Source organism: Megalopta genalis, chromosome 7, assembly GCF_051020955.1.
Source record: "Megalopta genalis isolate 19385.01 chromosome 7, iyMegGena1_principal, whole genome shotgun sequence".
Taxonomy (NCBI): Eukaryota; Metazoa; Arthropoda; class Insecta; order Hymenoptera; family Halictidae; genus Megalopta; species Megalopta genalis.
Window position 1 is genome coordinate 14,241,527 of NC_135019.1, and position 24,089 is coordinate 14,265,615.

Here is a 24,089-nt window from a genome sequence, read left to right on the forward strand (position 1 = left end):
GAGAGAGAGAGAGAGATCAGTTTGCACGCAAGGCGAAGCAAGCCACGCGCCGCGGTATCACCGCTCGTTTCCTTTCGACCTCGTTTTTTATTTTCCAAAACGCGCCGCGATTTACGCCAATGACTTCTTCGTTGACGCACGACCTGCTCGCAAATCATTTCCGCGGCGCGCAATAAATCTGACGCGACGGGAGCAATATCGATCCAGATTGACGGTCTCCGAGCAAACGGATCGCGCCTCCGTAAACATTTAGTTTACAAACGCACTCCAGATTACTGTAAACCGCGCGAACGTCACTTGAAATGCTTATCGTCGGCTACCGATAGTATTGGCAAATCGACTTGCAGCGCGGCATAAAAATGGCTCGACGTATGACGCGGGAAAACGACGTCTTGATCCCTTAACTTTCCGCCGAGGTTGCGCCGAGCCGGGTTGCGACAAACAGATTCGCCGATGCAGTTTCGCCTCGTTGGCAAAATTACCGAGGCACTATGGTGCAGAGGTCGCGGTTTCTTACTGTCGGGTCCGGGAACGAGAAGTTAAGAGATTTAGGTATTGGATGTTAGAGTGGGGAGAATTGACATAAGACGTCAATGAGGAAAGAACTGCATTTGCCATAGTCAAATTTATCAATTTCTTGTACATTAACACTAGATTTACGGAGCACAAAAAACGCGGCTGTTTTATATTATATTTATATATTTATAAAAGTAACTGTTTTATATTAGTTTATAAAAGTAACGGTAAGACGTTTATTCCGATCTTTAAGTGTTATTGTAACATTTGCCGTAAGTAACATATAAATTGAATAAATAACTCATAAATGTATCGTTACGATACATTTATATATTTATATATTTATTTATATATTTATATATTTATTTATATATTTATATATTTATAAAAGTAACTGTTTTGTATTAATTTATGAAAGTAACGATAAAACGTTTATTCTGATCTTTAACAAGTGTTATTGTAACATTTGCCGTAAGTAACATATAAATTGAATAAATAACTCATAAATGTATCGTTGCGATATAAATAATCGTAAATTAAAAAATCAGTGACCCGCCATTTTGACGGGTTCCGTAAATCTAGTGTTAACCGTTCGAAGCCCAGTCATTGAAAGAACACGATCGAAAAATACCGAACAGTGCGATGATGTTTGTCTTAACATGCGCACGTATTAATTTATGAATATTTCAAGTTTTGTTCAATAAAAATTATCGAGAAGATAACAATGAAATACAAAATGTGATAGCTGCATTATTTTACAATAGAAAGGAGCAGCTGTGCGACGCAAAATCTAAACAGCGCGATGACGCTTGTCTTAACATGCGTACGTATTAATTTATGAATATTTCAAGTTTTGTTCAATAAAAATTATCGAGAAGATAACAATGAAATACAAAATGTGATAGCTGCATTATTTTACAATAAAAAGGAGCAGCTGTGCGACGCAAAATCTAAACAACGCGATCGCTCTGCTTGGAACTCGAACAACCGTTAATGGGTTATTACCGTATAAAAATAAATAAATAAATAAACTATTATTCGGACTAAGTTACAAGTATAAATCGTTTTGGCACACGAGTTCTCTCGGATCGTGTGGACTGCACGTAAAACGTATTTGTACCATAGAGAATTCTAATCTATCCATAAAATCTCTGTTGACTTTCTCTCTCCGTGCTTATCGTGTTTTATTTTCTTTGCTAGACTTTGGTTTGAATTGGCACAGACGAGTTTGCACGTCGTATCTAGTAAACACAATAATATTTACCAGGCAAACACAACAATATTTGCCAGAATTGTTCGTGGTTTTCTGGTGAGAACGGGGCACGCTGTCCAAAGTGCAGAAAACCTTCGAGACAGATTCGTCTACGAGAACGGTGGTGCACACGTTGCGCCGTGCGAGTCGGCGTTATCTCTGCGGCGATTGAAAAGTTCTCGCGACGTCAAATCGGCGAGCGCCGATACGAGATCGAAGACGGGTAGTGGGAAGTTCGGCGAACCGGTTGAATGGAACCCGAGGAAAATAGAACAGAATGCAGGAGTCGGCCGCGGAGATGGAAAATTTCCGTGCCGATAAGAATTAAAATAAGAATCGTCGTGAGCTCGCGAGGCGATTGCGTCGATCGAAATTCTTCGCGAACCAACCATTCGTAATCACTGATAACGATTAACGTAATATTTAACGCTCCAAATAGATGATCTCGGCGGATATTTTTTCCGTCCTTGACGCGATATTTTCCGCACCGAGACGAACGTTTCTTATTAATATTCGATTATTCTGATTATCGGCTCGTCGGAGCGTCGCTGAGAATGCTCGCATTTATACCAAGAGAATAACAGCGAAAGATTAAATCGACGTGTTTGATTGGATCGAAGAGCTCTGCTGCTAGGATCCGCCTATCGAATGAGCTCGAAATCCACGGATCTACTACATCCGACTGTCGCGACATCGCTGATGTTTACAAAACATTTTGCCGTCTGATCGGATTATGGAGACGCATGGCGCGGGCAATTAGAAGATACCGCGTTTCACGATCAGGAAATGCTGTGCATCGAATCGAGTGAATGAGCGACTCCGTGACCTCCGATGTCCAAAGCTCCAACGTTCGATCGCTGACCCGATCGACTATGAACTTGGCTTTTGCTCCGCGAGCAGCGAACTATGTACCGTGCGATCAGCATCGATGTCTCTAAGAGACCGAGGCTCTCCATTTTTTAAAGATCACGAACGTTCGGCCAAGATCAGTCTGCAGCATGGATCCGTTATCTCAGGGGGGACCACAGCTTAATTCCCGCCGCGATTAAATCAGTGGGTGCCCGTGAACGTGTCCGAGACCGGTGATGGCCGATTGAGCCAATGAGCCGAGCGAATTCGGTTTCATTGCGCCCATCGTTCTCGTTATACGGCAGGAAACAAAAAATAATGCGAATCCTTTCGGGCGCAACGACCGCGCTTGTCGGACACGTTGTCGGTGATTCATTCTGTCCGATAGCTTCCTCCGGGGCTGCCGACGAAACTTCCCACTCATTATGGTGAATTCTCTCCAATTGTCCTTCAGCTTGTAAACAAAGATGGTCGATTTGGGAAGGGCAGATGCGATTACAGTATAATTTCTCCCTAATTCGCACTCGGATTGCGCACAGTATTGGACAATTTGGGGATAGGAGATACGATTATTCGAGCCTGGCGGCTCGTTTTTACAGTTACCGATTGTTAAGAACTATAAAATCGAGACATAAGGCTCGAATAATCGTATCTCCTCTTCCCAAAGTATCCATTTTTATGCGCAATCCGATCGCGAATTACGGAGAAATTACTGTATTCGGGCCTGGCGCCACGTTTTTATAGCTGTTGATAATCGGCAACTATAAAAACGAGACATAAGGCTCGAATAATCGTATCTCCTCTTCCCAAATTATTCATTTTTGTGGACAATCTGAGCGTCAATTAGAGAGACATTACTATACTGCGCTAAATTCCCCCAGCTTATAAACAAAAATGGACAACTTGGGAAGAGGAGAGATACGATTATTCGAGCCTGGCGGCTCGTTTTTACAGTTACCGATTGTTAAGAACTATAAAAACGAGAATAATAAAAGCTCGAATAATCGTATCTCTCCTCTTCCCAAATTGTTCATTTTTGTGCGCAATCCGAGCGCGAATTAGGGAGAAATTACTGTATTCCAGCCTCGCGGCACGTTTTTATAGCTATCGACAATCGGCAACTACAAAAACGAGCCTCCTCGTTCAGATAAATTGGGGATAAATTAATAAATTTTCCGTTTATCCAATTCAAATCGTTTTTGGCGAACGCAACACGCTGTCGCAGCGATCTATACGGGAATGAATTCGCCGCGACCAGAGAACGTTGTCCGCGAGTGCAACGCGGCAATTAAATCGCGAGATGCCGGAGAAAGTTTTACCGCCGCAATCGCTCTTTAATCGCGGTAATCCCGGATTGCAAAATTGCATCGGTGCAGTTTATCTTATCCGGACGGCGGGTCGCGTCGCAGCGCGGCGTCGCGATTTTCCAGCGCCGCGGGAATGTTACGTAAACGGCACTGGCTCGTTTCGTAATCGATGACCGAACGAATTTCGTGATACGTAGCGCGCACCGGTAAACAAAGGATAACGCTGCGACTCGAATTCCGCGGAAGGAAGAGTGTCATCGGTGTGTGCACCGGGTTTTGTTCGAGTATCGTTCCGATTGGATCGATGGCACAACTACGATGAGTCGTCGGTTGCCGGTCTCTGGAATCGATGAATTTCCTCGAATTGCAGTGTCGCTGATAACGGGGACGGTTCAACTTTGCCGATCGTCTTTGCGCGATCGACGCCCGCGACCAGCGGCGAAATAATCTGCAGAAATCGCGAAACGCGCGACACGAATTTCTGTCTCGGCCCGAAAAGCTAATGTACCGTTTCCGAAGTGACGCGAAACGCCGAAGGTAGTTCCGCAACAGCGACGCGATCGTCTTTGTCACAATAAAGCCGTCGTTCGCCGACAAATATTTGTCGGTCATGTCGAAACCGTAATTTCGTAATTCGACCGTTGCGTGGACAGCGTTTCTGTACGTCGGCTCATTGTTTACGTAATGCACGCGACTTCGACGGAAACTATCCGCGGACCGCGCATGTAAACTCGGGCTTTCGAGTGGCCGGAGTTTGTTTTCGGGACTTTAAAAAAGGGGCCGCGAATCGGTACAGATCTCGGAAAACAATTCCAGCGAGAAGCAACGTCAGCGATAATCTCTTAAGATTCTATTTCGCCGTAATCTGTTCTCCCTATCGACAGGAGTTTATCGATAAACGCGATAAATCCTTCCGTTGTCTGATCACGTTGTCTACTAGAACATCTATCGCCGCGGTAAACTTCGATAGTGACGATTTGTAATCGCAGCCAAGGCGTTTCTTATCGACCACGCGCGAACCTAATGATCTGTCGATCTTACGAATTTAATTAGCGACGGCCTCCTCTTGGCCGATGCAATTACGTAGAACCGAAATATCCGTTCTCCGTTTAATTTTGCGATCGACGCGGAATGTTGAGAACTCGAAAGAACACAGTTCGCGCAAATAAGCACGGCACCGTGTCGCAGTGTCAACGATGCGGTCGAAGTTCAATTAAACCGAGCGCGGTTGCGTTAATTTATCATCGAACTCTATACCCGGTGAACTCTTTGGCAATTTTCGGCGTTCGCCAGGCGCGCTGTGTAGGGCAAACGGTCGAACGAAGTTACACAAACGACTGATTGCCGGGGTCGCGAATTAATTTGCACACCTAATATTGTCCGGCGTTTCCGCCTGGGATCGATGCCGTCGATCGGCCGACGCGCCGCGTATTCCAATTAACTGTCGGTCTCTATCGAATCATCGTGGAAAACAAATAGTACCGTACTACGCGCGATGTTTATAAACATCGCAAAGTGGAAACAGCCCGGCGATGATCCCGCCGAACGAACACGTATATACGCGGCGCGCGTGCAATCGACGAGTTTTCTGCTCCGCAACAAAGTTGTGTAACCCGGAAAAATCGAGGAAAAAGAATGATCGAGGAAATAAAGCCGAGGGAAGAAAAATAGAGGAGAACGAAACTCGATCGAGAGGCGAGAGCCCGTTAAATCCGCCGATATAAATCCGGCTGTTGTTTACGTTTTAATCGAGCTACCGATAGAGCAGCCTGCAACCGCCCACCGAGCCAGCTTTTCAGCGATCCCGATTATCGTCGCGTTGACGGCCGAAGACGCCCCGAAAGATTATCCGGCAGCCTTGGCTCTTTATCGGGGATGCCAACTAAATCAAGTTAATTGCTCTCGTAGATCGATCGGATCATCGCGCGTACAAAGGCGAAGTGGAACTTTTTTGCTCGGCCAATGGACACGATTACGATGATGATAATAACGGATCAACCCGTCGTGCTCGTCTCAGATAGCGGATCTTTTCTTTACTTTAACGTAATTGGGTAGCCGTAACATCTCACCCAGAAACGCTATACCGCGCGAACTAACAGCGCCGCGAGACACGAGGCGGTAAAGCCGCTTTAACGAGCACTTCGTCTTCGTTCCATTGGCGAAATTTAATGACTTCGCCGGGGTCGAGCCCCGCGTTTCCGAGCCGATTGAGAGATAATCGGTCGATCGTTCGCCAGAGTGAGAAACCCCGCCGCGTCGCAGCGGAAAAAACCTCGGAGAGCCTTGATTTTCAATCTAGAGAGAACGACTTCGCGTCGCGACCGAAATTCCTGCGCGAAAAAGAGACTCCTTCGCGAAAAGGGAGATCGCAAAGTCGCTTTGATCACTCCTGGAGGAAATTATCCGGTGGGAATATCAGGGTTCGGATGGCTCTTTGAGCTATTATTCGTCGTTCGGGTTCCGTGGAAAAAACGGCGAAAATTCTGAGATCTGCGAGCACCGGTACAGTTGTCCCCAGAAAGCATCTCCTTGGTCCGCACACGCCGCGCGATTTTGAAACGAATTTTTCTCGGTCGCGTTCGGATCTTCGTACATTTTTCCACGTTAAAATTCATTTGCCGGAGTGCAGCCGAATTCAAGGATACACACTTTGGTGAGCGACCTATACTCGACGGGCCCGACGAAACGTTGCGTCTCCTTCGGAGTTTCGAAACCACCATCCCGACGATCCCCAGCATCTCGTTTATCACCGGTCCGCTTCCGCTTCTAGACGCGCGCGCGAGCCTCGAATCTCGAAGAAGGATAAATTCGGCGATTCCAAGGATTTACACCGTGTTCTCCATCCCGAGACCGAACGCGAATAACACGCCTACGCTCGAAAATATTCGCTCGATAAACTTGGCATCGCAGGAGAAAAACCAATTTCATTGTCAAGGTCCACGAATCTGTTTGCTGGAGCTGCGATTAGAACCGACGTGTGGAACTAATCGCGGCGAAATGAATTCCGCGCGACCGAGACGAAATAATAATGCGACGTTGATCGGGCAGTTCGCGATTATTATATATAATAATAATGATATTGATGCGAATCACTCCGTTTCTCTCGCGTCGCGGCATTTTATTTACAATATTTAACCCTTTTAGTGCCGGAGGCCGATATATCGGCTCTTGCTGCACTGGCGAGAAGTGCCAAAGCCGATATATCGGCCCGCGCCTTATAGCGCTTTATAATAACAAAATTTTACACATTTACAATATATAAATATAAATATAAATATTTATGTTATTATAATGAAGTATTATACAAAATTATATCACAAACATATTTATGACAACATAATTTTGTTTCGGCAATGTTATATTACCTATAACAATTACATATTTCGGAAGAGATAATCCGTCCGGCGCTTACCATGTACCTTCGAGTTATTTTTTATGTTTGTTATGTAATATTATTTATCTTGTTACAAAATATATCAGAAATGCAAAGTATATACTTTGTAATAAATGATCTATATAAAATTATGATGAAAAGATGACTTTTTGCATGTGCAAATACGTTTTGTATGAGAGAACTGGACTTTTACTTTCTTTACGATCTTTTATACCTTTGTTATTTATATTATTTTCAATGAATATAGAAAATCTAGTGTCATCGTTTTGTTCTCTATTTCGTCCTTAATTTACTGCTTTTCGAATCATGTAAATATTGTTTCTTGTTTGGTTTTTACGAGCATTTTCCCAAACCCTAGTAAAACCGTGAAATTCGGCCGGTTATTCTCGCATAGGCACCTCTTTTTCGCATGACACTAAAAGGGTTAAACTATAACTCAACTCGATACAATTATAATTCAGACCTTTCAATTTGAAATGTTGCTCGTTCGACGGTCCGATCTCGACTCTTCGATTGTCCGTTGGTAACACACTTCCGTGGCAACCCCTATCTTCTATTATTCTTTAAGGAGTTATTCACAACAGGGCAGTTTCACATTACAGCGACTTGATTTGGACAAGTCGCCGTAACAATATTATTATATCGTTATTTGATCGTTTCGCTGGCCGCGTATCGAAACCGATCACTTTTAACGTCCGCGAACGATCGACGGCGAGCAGCTTGTCCGTAATCGACGAACGCGGCGAAACGTGCGGAGGCCGTAAGATTTACGTGCGAGCAATAATCGCGACGAGCTCGTAGATCCGCGTCCTCGAATGCGGCGAATATTAAACGCTTCGCATCCGGCGTGCGTCCGAATTGAATCTTAGCCGGCGAAGATCGCAATCGTGATCAGATCACGTCCTTATTAACCTCGTCGTAATTATGAGAAAGAATCGCGGAGAGAGAATATTGTTTCACTCACGAGCCAGATGCGTCGGAAAATCTCTGCTTTTGCCTCGAGATCTAACAAGAGTTTCCTGCCAATTCTTCTTCTTTTTTTCCATGCTAATCGAATGAATGGAGCGAAGACTTGGAAACTGGTTCAAGAGCGAATCTACCGAGATCTCCGCAAATTAGCGACGTCCGCGAATTCTCGGCAGTTTACGAGTCTCGCACGTGGAACACCCGAATCGACCGAGGCTTGTCTAATCCGCCGTGGTTTGCAGGACCGCGAAGATTGCGTCGCCCCGCAGGTTTTGCATCCGCGAGGGAGCTTCGAAATTTAATCAAAGAAAACGTTCTTTCCGCCGACGAAGATCGGGGCCCGCGCGGTTTCTCTCTTATCCCTGAAATTGCTCGGCGGCAAGTCGAATATCTGGGATTTCGTACAACAAATTTCCATTCCAGACGACAGCGCGCTAAGGGTATCCTGCGCTTTCCGAGAACACGAGACGCGAAGTTTACGCCACACACCCTCGAACCCATTACAGCGGCCACGAACTTCTATTTTATCCTAGACTACGGTTAATACGATTTCGCAGTTGCTAACTACGGTTTCGCGGGCGTAATTAAGCCGAAACTTCGCCAGAACGTTTCCAGAATGTTTCGGCCGGATTTATCACCGGTTGACCTGTTGTCCGCGTTTTCTAATTCCGCGGATTATCGCTGTTAAGCGGCTGGTAATCCTGGCTGGCGAGATAATAAACGGAATTAAGTAATAATCCGTTTGCACGAAGAAGCTGGACGGCGAGGAACGGTGGTCCAATAGCGGGATTGTTTATTTAAATTCTGCGCGCCGGTTTAATCAAGCTGCTTTCATCAGCCAGCTCGTAATCGCGCGGCATGGAATGAGAGATAAAGATACGGTGTTCCAAAACAAACGCGAGGATTCTAATTATAAAATGGAGAAGTTTCAACGGCGTTGCTGCTGCTCCTCTCCGCCGTTCGCGTAATTTTTGCCAAACAAAGATACGGAAGAGAATCAAACGTGTGAACGAAGCGCTGCAGTTTTATTAATCCCGGAATAAATCTCGTGTTTACTCTCTCGTTACGCGATCTCGCGCGAAAGCCGAGCCGGTTTCGCGAACGAAAATATAAATGTGCATTTCCTATTCGGCGTCTATAATTAGAACGAAAAGGTGCGCGTCGCCTTCCAGTCGGCGATAATAAATTTCGAATGTCGCGGCCCGTCCCCGATAAAAGTCCGCTCAGAGCGCGCCGCGATCAAATATTTAGCGACGGGACAGCTGAAATTAAACATTCAACAGAATCCTCGCGTGTATGGATATTTCTCTGATTGACAGCCGATTCGATATCGCCCTTTTTTCCCCCCCGTTGTCACTCTTTCCAGCCCCGCGATTTCCTCGGTTCGACAAGCATCCGAAACACCCTGCAGCCTTTTCGCATCCCAATTCTTTCGCCTTCCGCGGCGATGAAACAAAAAGTTCGCTTTTTCTAAAAGGAAAACCACGTATCGAACATGCCACGATCACCGGTAATTAACCAGTTAGCTGTGTTTGACGAGTTTACTCGTCATGGAGAAGTGGCATTATTTTGTGTCTCGACGAGTATATTCATCGTGCGTAAAAATCAGTGACCATTGGCTATTTAAATCGTAATTTTAGTTAAAACAAAAACATATTCTTTAATTTCAAGACGTTTAGAATACTTTGAGGCCAGGCCTTGAGTAAAACAAACAAGTGAAAAATATGAATAATTATGTGAATAATTTACGATATTGGTGTTCGATGTGCAAAGTGCCATTACATATTATACCTTGCTTCGCTGAATACCACTCTACAACTTTGAATTTTTAACTTTTGTAAGTATCTGACTTTTCCCGTGTTTTTCGTTTATTATGTACGTAGTGTATGCTAATGTTAACATTAGTAATAAAATGGTTAATTTTATAAAATAAAACCGTCTTTTTGATCCAATATTTTAACAGCGACACTTACATTTGTGTTCGACGAGTATACTAGTCATCGCTTGTTTCTCGCGACACGTATAGGTGCGCACATTGAAAAAGAGGCGCCACAGTTAACTGGTTATAAATATTGACAAGGAAAAGAATATAAGAATAATATTTGTACTATTATGTTTGATATATTGACGCTATTCAACGAAGAAATACATTTTTGATCGACGTTTCTTCTAGTCGACGCAGAAACATTTTATTTTGCATAAAAATCCGCGATCTGCCGATTGCTTTGCCATCTCCTCTGCAACGTTTGTTCTAACAAAGATATTTGTTTCCCACCAATTAACAATTGATCTCGCATCGCTTTGAACGGCCGCTCGCGCTGTACTAATTGCGAGGCGGCGTTCGTCGCGGAAGATCGCAACGTTTCTAAGCCACGAACCTTCGCGAAAATGAAAGCATAATGTTACTCGGTGGCAACGGCTAGGCTAAAAAGGGTTGTTTAGAATGCGCCGGACACGTCAGACTTAATCGCGGTGAAAAATCCGACAGACAAAGATAGATCGCGTTATTTTCGGCGCGGCGGCGTGAAGCGTGCGCGAAACGATTTTTCGGCTTAGCCCGTGTCGAGTCGACGACGATTCGTTTCAACCTCTTTGCATCGCGCGAGTCCATTGTGGATCGCGCAGGAGGTTGCAGTCTAAATTCGAGACGCCTTATTTCTATCCTTGCGCGAAAAAAATAGAACGCAACACGGTGCTCCGTCCTCGCGCACGTTTGCGTTTCGTATCTATGCAAATAAGGGAAGATGTTGTTGTTGTTCGCGACATAACATAACGAGCGGAGGATGATGCGGCGAGAAGGCAACACGTGCGCGCATCGATTGCGACGAAAATGCTAAGGTAACGTAAAAACTCGAAGGCTTTCCAACCATCGGGCTGTTTACTCGTTTCGGCAGTCCAATGGCAAGTTCACCGAGTTCGTTAGACGTTGCGAGCAACGCCGGTGCACCTCTCTATTTCTATATATAAATGCAACCTCGGAATAGACTCGGTCTTGCAGCGGGACGAAAGTTGATTAGTCGGGAAATTCGACGAAATCGCGGCGGCTTAATCGACGCCGTTTCCCCGAGGTGCCGAGCGCCTTGTATTCTCCGAGAAATTACGATTGAAAATGCCGATAATTTTCTGAACACGTTATTCCGTAACTCGGATAGCAGTAGTTGGATTATCGGAGAAAATGTCTACCGCTTTCGAACAACTTCTGGGCGCAATTAAACGTACTACGTCGCCAAGTTTAAGCACGACGGCATGCTAAGTGCTGTACAATAATCGGTCATGCGAACGCGAGGCGGCTCGTTCGGCTTCTATTAAAATGCCGGCGCCTCTGCGACCTTTCGGCTTCGTATACATGGAAATCTAGTTTTCGAGAACCCGGAATCCGGAGAAACAGAAACCTCAGCCTCGTGGAATCGGCTGCCGAACGCATAAGAGAACCAGCGGAACGTCGGGTCGTTTGCTATCTCAGATCACCGACGAACGTTCCTCGAAGGAAATTCGTGTCATCGAACTTAATTGAAATTTTACGGAGTCGCGTGCAATATCTCGAATCGCCCGCGACGATTGCAAGTTCCGGCGAGGCGAAGTGCAAGAGATATTAAAATGACGCAGTGACTCAACTCCGAGCGGGACAATGGAGCGGTTATTTTTCTTTTTCGAGAAAAACGCGGCAGAGATCCTTTCCCAGCGATGCGACTTAATCCAGTCTCTCTCTAACAAGGTGAAAATTGAATCGATACCTGCAGTCGGTCTAAGAATACATTATTAAAGCGGATAGCTTCGTCCCCCGAAGGGTTTAATAAATCATCGAAGCTGTCGAGAGTAATTGAAGAATTATCACCGAACAAAACTCGACTCCTCGAGGATAATTAACGCGTACTTGATCGCAGGTAATAGACATTGCCGCGCACACGATATTACAAGAATAGAGATCCGCGAGCATCGAATGTTAAATGCGTGCAAGCTGCATGCACATTTTCGAGTGAAGATTTCCCGAAAAATATCGACTGTTTCGTTCATTTTATTAGACCCGCGACGTTGCTCGGAAGTCAGGGTTCAGATTCAAACGAGTTACAGGTCAGGCGAATTACCAAATCAGCGGTGAACAAGCGAATTTAACAAGTCCGAATAAAGCTCGAATCGGAAGGATGGGGCACGTTCCGGCATGCGTCGTTCGATCGCCGCCAAACGAAAATCCGCGGATTCATTAGTCGAGTCTGATTTATTTCCGAGTCGTTTTCACACGACCGAGTCAAGCGAGGGTCAGGTTTGTTTCCTCTGATCGGCGCTTTGCGCGACATTCGTCGAGGAAAATGGATTTTCCAGCTGGAGGAAGTTCGCGCTTTCTTGCTCCTCCTCGCCGATCAGAGATTCGATTCTATAGATTGTTGTATTTACTAAACGGCTGATCGGCGTAGGGATAACAAAAGATTGAACTTGCTTCACCTGTGACCGAAGCTTCCCAGCCAAAACCGTTTAAGAGGCGATAGCTCGGAAAACAACGGCACAGTTCGACGCGTTGCACGTTTCGCCGTAATGTTTGCGCGCGCGAACGGCGCAACGTCAACAATCGTTGGTTTTTGTTTGCCCGCGTTTGTTAACATTCCGAGGACTTCTTTCGTTCGATTTTGTTTCCGCTGTTTTCGAAGACATCGCGAATCGTACGCGGCAACGGCTACGCGACCGCTTTTTAATTACTTTCATCGAAGAACAATGTTGAAATTTGCGCAGAGGATCTCGAAAGAGAAGCTCATCTATTCGTCGGACGCGCGCAGTAGCCGCGTCGCGCGATAAGCCGCATTTTAGTGTCGCAATTCTATTATTATTTAGTGCGCATGGGCATTTAACGGTATCCCGAACGATTACGTTATTAGCGATAAGAACAATTGAGCTGTTATCAGAATTTTCCCAACCAAAATATAAATGTACTACCCTAGATCATAAACGCGTCTACAGTAATCGCCTAGTACTACTAATTACGAATCGCATTTGCTCGACGTTGCTGTACAAATGCTTATCGCTGCAACGCTCAGTTTCAAATCACCGACCAAACTACGTTGGATACATTGCAACGCGAGCGACGACTATTTTCAGTCGACGCAAACGCTGCGCTTGCGACGTGTTTCACAGACCTCGAAGATTTAGTCTTTGTTAGCCTTATGGTTAAATTATTAATTCGCCGAAATTTCGAAATAAATACTTCGGAAAGAACGTCGCTTGTAATTAAAACCCGCTCGCAATTGACATTTGTTCAAACACAGATCGCACCTTTCAACGATACGCTCGTCAGATATCGCGATTATCGGACTTCCTATCAATAAAAAGATTCGAGCGTTGTTGTTCGTTCTGACACGATCGACGTGAAAATATTTCATTGAGAAACTAGTCTAAAATCGTCCAAAAAAAGAATTAGCGAATCTCATTCACGTGTCGGCTTATTTGAAAGCAGACCAACGAGCAACAGATATTTTTAAACGAATCCATCGATTCTTCACGGAACAGAGTACGAATATCCCGCTAATGAATATTCTGTATTACTGTTACCTTTTTGCAGTTGCACAAAGACTATTTAGAAAGCGTTTAGATTTCGTTCCCCCTTTTTTCTCGGGCGCATAAAATAATTAATTTTCCGCCGCTGGCAGCTAGCAACTGTTATCCACTCCAATTACAGTTTTATAGCTCTTGTTAGAGTTTATCTACACCTCGAATGGCCGAAGAATACATAAATGCCTTTAAAGCACGTTCCGCATAGAAAATTCTCTCGGCAATATTTAACCGTGACCGAGGCCTCTGTCAACTATCATTTGCTACGTCAATCGTGTGCTCCGTATTCTAAAATCTTCTACATAAATTATCAATTGATTGACTAGCTCTCGAATTATCCATTCACAGAATTATCATTCCATTCAGCATCAAATATTTATTTTACCGTCACTATTTCCTCCATTCTCCGTACTCCAAAATGTCCCGAGTAAATGAACAACTCTCATGCCGCGCCTGGATCTCAAATAGTCACAAAAAATCGTCGTCCCATCGATCTCTACCAATTAATTTCCAACTGCATAGCTCGCGTCCCTAGTTACGCGCCGCGCTGACACGCAGCCTTCTACGACCCCACAGCCACCAGAAAACGAAACCCTCGAACCACGTTTCCCACCAAACATCCTCCCGCGGTGCTAGCCGGCCGTTTCACGACCGCATCGAGCCGATGAAAACGCAACCGTGACCGAGGAACGAGCGGCAAGGTTGCCGCAGGTCTCGGCAGAGGCTGGCGCGGCCCGTCAAAGTTCGCGCCACCGTTCGCCGGCGCGATCGAAAGCGGTGCTGCGGTCGCCGGTGTAAACCAACCCCTGCAGAGAGTGCTCGACAGTGCTGGGGGTCGGTTCGCTGAGACCTACCTGCGGCGGCAGCGATGTACTGAAGCCTCGTCGATCCTTTCTCCGTCATCTTGGCGGCGATGCTGAAGCTCACAGGACACTTCTCGTGGACACCTTCCGACCGATTTAATTTGGCTTGCCCGACACCGTTCTCGCTTATCTCTCCGTTCTGCTTCCGAAGGGTAGTTGAATCGCACACTGACGAAGAGCCGCCACTCGCTGGTACAGGGCTGTAGGCATACGCGCGCTCTTTATACGCTTTACGCTCTTTATAGCGCCCCTCTATTTCCTTGTTGCCGTCGTGGGTGGGGGCCATTTCTCCCTCTTGTTCTCTGTCGTTCGCTCGATAAAACGGCCGTCCCTCTCTCTCTATCTCCCTTCCTCGTTCCGTTACGTTCCTCGGCCAACCGATTCACGGCTTCACGGCTGCTCCGTCGCGTCGCGAGCTAGGCTCCGCTGCCGCTGCCGCCGCCGCTGCTGCCTCCTGCTCGCCAGCCAAATCCAAACACCGTGCCGAATCGAATCGAATCGTATCCTCGACCCTGCAACCAATCCGCGGGTCAAGGTCAACCGCGGGTCCTCCGGGGCGAGCGCCGCGCGAGCGCATCCCTAACGAGAGTCCACCGATCCCCGCGGCCGAAAGGTGTTACCCGCGGTTCTGATAACAACGGCGACGGTAACACGGTCTCTGACACGGTTTCGTGTTTTAGTACCCTATTAGTGGATCTTTAACACGTTCGTGCCGCTCGGATCTGGGTGACACGGTTCCCCTATTCCTAGGGGCTAACAGGGCTGCAGAAGCGATCGGTGGAATTCAGCTCTGTCGCGACGCGCCTCCTCGGGTAAATCGCTCGGACTACTTTTGCTCGGTTTTCGGCGCGTCGAGGAAACTCTGCGTAATCTCGCGGGCGAATCAAGTTCGTTTCCTGAGAATTTTAATAGGAAAATGAATCGGTTATCTGGCTATTCTCTTGCGTATTTTAATGCCGTAATTGCGCGAAACCGCAGCCCATTCGACACGGAAATGCGCAGGATTGCGCAGGAACGTTGTCGGTTTTTCACTGAAAATCCCGATTGCTAAATAACGTCTAACTCGTTCTACGGCTATGTACTTCGGAGAGGAAGAATCCCTGACCTGCGCTATCGAGCGGAATCACTTTGGCCACCCTGACGCAGGGTGTCACGCCCTAGAATAGATTGACGGCGTTTAGGGTGCCGCCATGTAAACACACGCCTAAGAGACGTTCGACCGTGTAGATTGTTGTTCTCTCTCTCTCTCTCTCTCTCTCTCTCTCTCTCTCTCTCTCTCTCTCTCTCTCTCTCTCACTTTTCTACGTTCGACCGCGACTTTGTCCACTCCATGAAAATTGGCCAACGTTAAACTTTGTCGTCGGCATTCGACGATGTTTCTAAACGCTCGCTCGCTCTCACTTTATCTCCGCGTCAATAGCCTTTTTATCGTGCACTCGATGCTCACGGAGAATTAGAAAATGGATAAAACAACAACGGGGAAATGCTATCGTCGAGCACGGATCCGTCCTTTCGAACGAGCGACTGCAAACCGCCGGCAATCGCGGTTGAAAAATATAGATCGAAGGCAGAAGCAAAACAAGGATATGTAATACCTCTCTAATTGACGCTCGAATTGTCCAGAAAAATGGTCAATTCGGGGAGAGGAGATACGATTATTCGAGCCTTGCAATTCGTTTTTTTTTGGGGTAGTATAGCTCTGAATAACTTGTACACTCGTTTGTGCGGTGGAATACCTCTTTATTTCTTACGCGGACTTTATCTCTCTCGACGGGTCGCGGTGCAGTGCCGAGTCTTCGTTTTTCACGCGCCGTTTGCCCTGGTAAAATTCTTGAACAACCCTGATTGGCTAACCCCACGCGTTGGGCCTTTCCAATCAGCGTTGTTCATTTTGCCCTTTTTACCGCCTGTCCCTTACGCTCTTCGCGCATTTTCGGGACGGCGTGGTAATCGGAGGGGATAATGAGCTGTTCGTGACAACGTGTGGAACTTTTCTTCCGGGTCACCCGTGTCGGACCACATGGCCCTTGGGTCGCTGGGTCCAGTTCGAATACCCTTCGGAAACTCTCATAATTTATGACGGTCTCCGTTAGCTATTGAGGTATTTCTAAAAAAAACTCTATTGCGAACATGCGTTGTCAAAGTTTGGGACTCATCATCTCAAAAATAGCTTCTTCGAAGGAGAGTCATAAATTACGCTGGTCGTTTGCACGAGGACCGAAGTTTCCATTGTACGCACGACTGGTCGCTACAGTTTTTATAATTACCAATTGTTAACAATTATAAAAAAAAACGAGCTACAAGGCTCGAATAATCGTATCTCCACTTCGCAAATTGTCCGCTTTTGTGGACAATCTGAACGTCAATTAGGGAGACATTACTGTAGTTCCATATTACAGTAATGTTTCTCTAATTGACGCTCAAATTCGGGGAGAGGAGATACGATTATTCGAGCCTTACAATTCGTTTTTGTAGTTACCAATTGTCAACAACTATAAAAAAACGAGCTACAAGGCTCGAATAATCGTATCTCCACTTCGCAAATTGTCCGTTTTTGTGGACAATTTAAGAAGAGACGATACGATTATTCGAGCCTCGGGACTCATTTTCATAGTTACGAATTGTCAATAACTATAAAAACAAGCTTCAAGACTCGAATAACCGTATCTCCTCTTCCCAAATTGTCCAATCTTCTGCAAAATCTGAGCGCCAGTTAGGGAGACATTACTGTACTTGGCAGTCCTAGGGCCAAGGTCGAGTAGTCTGCAGTGACCTAGACAGAAGTTCTGCATCCTCCGCGAGCCGACAGCGATAAAACGAACCCTTCGATTCCCTTCGATCGAACGAATTTGACGACTTGGTATTTTTTATTTGTTTCATCGTGATTCGCTAGAAGAAAACGATCTACATTTATTTCGTAAGGTCATTGCGGCAGCAGGGAGGTCAGATTTCGCTTTGCCTCGAAAGAGGCGAACGCTATCCGACTTTATAATCCTATAAATTCACGGCCAGCTGAAACGTCTCTGTTCCTAGGTCAGAAGAATGCTTGAAATAAAGTTCTACATTCCGGTGAAATAAATCTGGGATCATTTTACGCGGACCCGGCAATTCAGAATTTTATCGGCTAATCGAAATTTTCTGATCCGGCATGCTCTCGTCGCATCGTTTCCAAATGGCCGATGCTACTTGTCCCGAGAAATTCGACGTTACGATGACACGCTGTGACGTCGAATCGAATTTCGGTGGAAATGATCGGATCGTTTAAGTAGGAAGATCGATAAATCGAGCGGAAAGTAGAACGAGAGTAGACAGGCGTTCCCTTCGGGCATTTTCATCGTATGAAAATACTGTCGAAGCGGGTCCAAGAGCATTTCCGATTGTTTCAAGGCTCACTGTTCCCCTTTCCCATCACCCGCAAAGCGCCATGTATTGTAACGTGATAAGTTCGAAAGACCAATTTATCTCGCGATCCCGAACGATAATTTTAAATACGAGCGAGGCTTGTCGAGTAATGGAACACAAATATACAAGATACTTTCAGCGATTTTTATCTTGTCCCGACGATAATACCCGGCGACAAGATAGTTTACAAATGGTACTTAATTAATGGAAACGTTCCCCGACGCTTTAACAAATTCCAACGGATTGTTCCAGTCTTTTATCGACGAAAAATTATCGAAGTCCTATTTAGGTCACGAACAGACTTAATAAATGGTTCTCAGCTTCTTTCTTGCGTAAACTTCGATGCTTCGTCAACAGTGCTATGACTTACTCGCACGTTTCAGCCTTTAAAATGTAAGCCGAATTTCCTTTATTCGAATCCTATAAGGAAAATCGCTACACTAATCGAATGACAGTTGTATCGTAATTGATCCTTTTGGTGTCTTTATTGTTAGACGTCGAATGAATGAAAAATTCGTTATAATCACCGCACTAGTACTTTCCATTAAAATGAACAATATGAGTTTGAATACGAGTTGAATATATGTTTTCCTGCTTACAAATAAATGGATTATAATAAATAAAAATGTGATTTCGCATTCCACGGCGTTTCAGTGTGCTAAAGTAATAAAACTCCGTCATCGATGGAAAAGGAAAAACCAGTAGATGAAATCGATCAAATAATATCCGCGTCACTGCGGATGACGCAGTTGATTTTAAGCTTGTTTCGCTATCGATCCTCGACTACTTACATATTTTCGTTTGTTAAACTAATAGAACGACAACCGTGCATAGAAAAGGAGTGGTCGATCGATGAGTTAATCAATTAATGGACAGTCGATAGACAGAGAAACATCAACATCGATGGTACACAAGCGCGGGAAAATTTTATGCTCCGTTCTCCCCGTTTCATTTCGATTTCAAACGATTTCCATTTGTTGAATTAACAGAACTCCTCTCGCCCGTGGAAATGAGATAATCGATCGACGTATAGTAATTTATTCGGACAATTAGCAGACAGGGAGGATCGCCGACATTGCAAATAACCCGACCGTCGGAAGATTCGACGCTTCCATTTGTTAAACTAATTGAAATTTCGTTCGACGAAGGAAAAGACTGGCCAGTCGATAAATCGATCGATTGAACTGCTGCTAATTGACGGAGAAACTCGACAAGAAAACCGGCGGCGGCGCCGGTAGTTTCCTGTTCGTTCCATTGCATTCCATTCAATTCCATTCCGTTCCTGAAATCCCGTGCCGTCCAATAACGTGACCGGGTATTTCCGACGCGCGCAATCTACTTTCTTTTCTTCCTCTATCATATCTGTATCGAGAGCGCACTTTTTTCGTCGACGCGCGCGGCTTTTATTGTGATTGAGAGTGCGTTTCGCTGCGCCGTGTAGATTAAATCGAGCGGGCCGACGCGACGGCAACCGGTTGCGCGACCCGATCCTCCCTTAACCACCCTTATTCTGCCCTATTCTCTCGTCCCTGTGCCAGCCAGAAAAATCAATACGATGGGCCACGTGCGTGGCCGTTATTAGAATCGCCGGCAACCGTTGCTGAAGGGTTATGCAAAACGGACACCCGGACCGAGGTTGTAGAAGTTTCGCGAGACCCGAATCGCCGGCTCAGTTTCCTCGGGAACCACCGTCTCGAATTTTATGGAACAGTCTGCGGGCTTATTTCAAACCGAACTTAAACGCGCGAGTGTTCTAATAGCTAGTTCGCTGTAGATCTGATCTTTGTAGACTAATTTTAATGGAGGATACGCGCTCGGCATAGCAAACGGTTGAGTACAGATTTATGAAACTTCTACAGTAATGTTCCCTTATTGATGCTCAAATTGTCCAGAAAAATGGACGATTATTATTAATTAATGGACGATTATTATTAATAATTATTATTAATGGACGAGAGGAGATACGATTATTCGAGCCGTGCAATTCTTTTTTATATTAGGTTGGGGAATAAGTTCGTAGCGTTTTTATATTCTATTTTATGTTACAACGAGATCTTTTGCTGTTTCACAAAGTGTATAATATTCATTCGATAGAGCTCTTTCTACTCTATTAAACTGTGCTAATCGTCTTTTTGAGTAATTTAATTTTTTATTACTTTTGAGGCTTAGAAATGGAATATCCACGAGGTAAAAAGCAACATTTTCGACACCTCTTCTTCGCTTTTCATCGAGGCCAAAAAGCTGCCGAAGCAGCCCGGAACATTTGCGACGTATACGGAGAAGGTGTCATAAGCGAGTCTGCAGCACGGAAATGGTTTGCAAAGTTCGAAAATGGCGATTTCGACGTCGACGACACGCCCCGCAGCGGAAGACCTTCTGAATTCGACGAAGAGCGTCTCAAAGCACTTTTGAAGGAGGACGGTCGCCAAACAAGTCGTGAATTGGCCGAAAAAATGAACTGCGATCATAAAACGATTCTCAATCGTCTTCATTCAATGGGATTTGCCGAAAAATTGGGAGCCTGGGTGCCTCACGAGCTTAACAAAAACAACAAAGAAAATCGCCTTCGAATAAAAACGCTACGAACTTATTCCCCAACCCAATAATTACCAATTGTCAACGATTATAAAAAAAAACGAGCTACAAGGCTCGAATAATCGTATCTCCACTTCGCAAATTGTCCATTTTTGTGGACAATCTGAGCGTCAATTAGGGAGACATTACTATACTGTGTTTTGGCACAGCCTTTGAAAACGGGTTCAAAAATGTTCAACTTGAAAAATTCATTTTTATATATATATATAATTTTATATATAATAATAATAATAATAATAATAATTTTATATATAAATTCATTTTAATAATTTCTACGAACGTTTGTGCAATTTTTCATTTTTTTAGAAGTCCACCGCTTTGAGTTTTCGACGCTTAAACGGTTAAAGTGTAGATCTGCGAAAAAATTCGCAGCTTAAATGTCTGTCGGAGATCGGCTGAAATTCTTGTAAATGCCAGTCACGACTGAAGAATGCTAGCGTCGAGTTTGCATCAGAAAGACGCATCGTTCGTTATTAAACGGTTGAGAAAAAGAGCGACGTACGATGATAGATTGAAATCTCAGCTTAGATTTCGACGATCCGAACGGAAGGAGCCAATTGTCGGCGAGCTACGGAATCCGGGGATTACCGCCGGCCGCGTCGAATAGTTCTGCCGCGATCAGCTAATATCCAAAACGGAAGCCTTTTTCTACGAAACCCGTGGCGCGTGGATCTCGAGTACTATGGGAATCCCCGGGTCACCTTCGTGATTGATCATCTACCTAGGACTGCGCTTGGCCCGTCGAAAGCAGAACCGCCAGAAATCCTCTCGCAAGACCACCTTTCGAAAGCAGTTCGGGAGTGAACGTGACGAGGAAAGGACTCGCGAACCTTTCTAAGCAGTTTTTATAGCTGCCGACGAGATCTGCTGGACATTTTAATTTATTTAACCCTTCGCACTCGAAGCTATTTTAACTGTAAATATAACATCATTTTTCTAACTTATAGTATTTCTATTTTATATGACAAAATGCATTTTATGCATATGCGCAACAGTTACACTCTTAATAATCTGTTAAATCTAAGCTTTGTTAATATCAAAATTATCGTAAAAGGTGATATAACAAATTTTAGTGGTGCCTCAGAGTCAACACTCGAGTGCAAAGCGTTAATGAACGGCAAAAGATTGTAATATATTTACTTGACGGAAAAGGTTTTTCCATTTCAAGTGCAATTATAAATATGATAAATGTGCAAGGAGATCTTTACGGCGACGTTAATGAGGCGATGCAAAAAAGATGACAAAGTGGAGTGAACAAGAGTATATAATATAGAGTAATGAAAAAGATATCGCAGGAAAATAAGAAAGAAAAGCCAAAATAACGATTTCGAATATAATATTTAAAGACGTAGTTCAGATTTCGAATTAGCCTTAATAACCAAAATAGCGGAGCGTTTGAACGCGACTGCGGAGGTAGCGAAAAAAGGTAGAAAGTGCGATACAGAATTCGCAAGAGCGAGCAGATTCGAGTAACAGGATCGTACCGTGCAAGATTTGTTCTTGGTATTGCATTGAAGCGAGCGTATTGGAAGAGATGTAAGAAATTTTGTTCGTCCGATAGGCTGATCTAGCGGTAAAAATTCTGTGGAACAAGCATTTGTAAGTGTCACAATTACACTTACGACGGCTATCGGTATCCTGTACTAGAATTTTCCTACTCCGATAATGAGTAGCTAGCCCGGATAATCGATAAGTTGTTTCTAACGGTATTGTTTCTTTGAATTGTAAGGTTGAGCCTGACAGCTCACGAGCCGCGCGCGTTATTGCGGTAGCACTTGTAGATAATGCTCGTCTCGAATTAAAGCGAATCAGAACAAAAGAAAATCTTGTCGATAACGAATGTAGGATAACATTGTGTATCTTGCATCGAAGGATTGCATAAGATTCTTCCCTTCGGAATTTTATATTCAACTGCACGCGCGCTTTCCGTTTATCGGTAAATATCGTTGCAATTGTGCGATCATTGTCAAGGTTATTTTAACCGTTTGCGTACCACGAGCCACTTTTGCGCTTTTCAGATTTTGTGTCGAGAAAAGCCAGGGCATTTGGCCGAAACAGACGACTTACGGCCCACCCGAAATTTGTCGAAACGTGCTCAGTCTTTCAGACGCATGTGTACGTCGCGCGTCGCATCGCTGTCAGTAATCCAATTTGCATTTTGTTGTTACCTATTCTAAATTAATAGTATTAGGTCTACCGGAAAGTTCTGTCCGATAGTGTCACTTCAAGTTTCAATCCATATGCACATGTTGATTTGAGACATATATGACTATCTCTCTTTATCGTTGCATTTACACACATGTACTCTCCTAAATAAACTGAAACAAAGATGTCTCATGTCATTATTAAGTGAGACGCGATCGCGAAAACATGGCTACCGACGATAATGCCAGACCACACGCTGCTTTGGCGACTCGTCAGAAAATCGCAGAGCTAGGCCGGGAAATTCTGTCGCATCCACCATACTCCCCAGACCTAGCACCCTCCGATTATCACTTGTTTCTCTCTTTGCAAAACTTTTTACAGGAAAAAAATTCAAAACTGAAGCTGATGTCAAGCAAGCACTAGTTGAGTTCTTCGCCTCTAAAAATAAATCACTTTTTAAAAATGGCATTTACAAGTTGCCATCACGCTGGCAAGAAGTCATAAGTAACGATGGAAAGTATATTCTACAATAAATATTATTAAATGTATGAAAATTGTGTTCTATTTCAATTCAAAAACGGACAGAACTTTCCGGTGGACCTAATATATATGTTTTCATTCATAACGTTTTATTTTATGTTTTACGGCTCTCTTCGACACATAATCGAAGGAGCGCTATTGCGCTCTTCGGCGCTTTTCGATCCTGTTTTTTCAGAACCATCTGGTACGCAAACGGTTAACGATCATCGTACGAAACCTCCGTTTAGCCCGCAGAAACGTCTGCTAAAAGAATCCCGAAATTCACACTCTACGAGAGACATATATTCGATTAGGATGCTCGTGGTTGGATATATCATGTGTAATTATAGATTATTTGAAGATGCCCGGAGGCCGGCTCGTTACGAAATCGATTACGAATCTCGAAATCTCGTCGGTTTCGAGCGGTTCGACGCATAGTCAAATGGCACGTTCGGATCAGCGTCGAATTAAGTTTCGAAGAACGGCGACCTGTGCGGATGCGCGATATAAATTTAAACGATAGCGACCCGTATGAAAATCACATTCGAATTCAAATTCGAACGACGGAAGCTGCGCATTTAAATTTAAATCGAACACCGGAAGATTTGAATTTAAATTCGAACACATCGGAAGATTCAAATTTATATTCAAATTCGAACAACGGAGGATTCGCGAGCGTCGATGGAACTGTTTTCCCGTACGTTTCCACTGGAATGTAAACAGCGTAAAGAAAAATCGAGATA

The 24,089-nt window shown here is 44.6% G+C and overlaps 1 protein-coding gene across 1 annotated transcript in view; it reads right to left on the reverse strand.

Annotated features, from left to right (window-relative positions):
- The window catches only part of LOC117221606 (facilitated trehalose transporter Tret1-2 homolog), a 48,475-nt gene that overhangs the window by 21,964 nt on the left and 2,422 nt on the right, over nucleotides 1-24,089 (reverse strand). Inside the window, exon 2 of the mRNA XM_033472692.2 lies at nucleotides 14,677-15,197. Within this exon, the coding sequence (XP_033328583.2) occupies nucleotides 14,677-14,971 (295 nt within the window). The 5' untranslated portion in view covers nucleotides 14,972-15,197. The remainder of the gene's footprint in view (nucleotides 1-14,676; nucleotides 15,198-24,089) is intronic.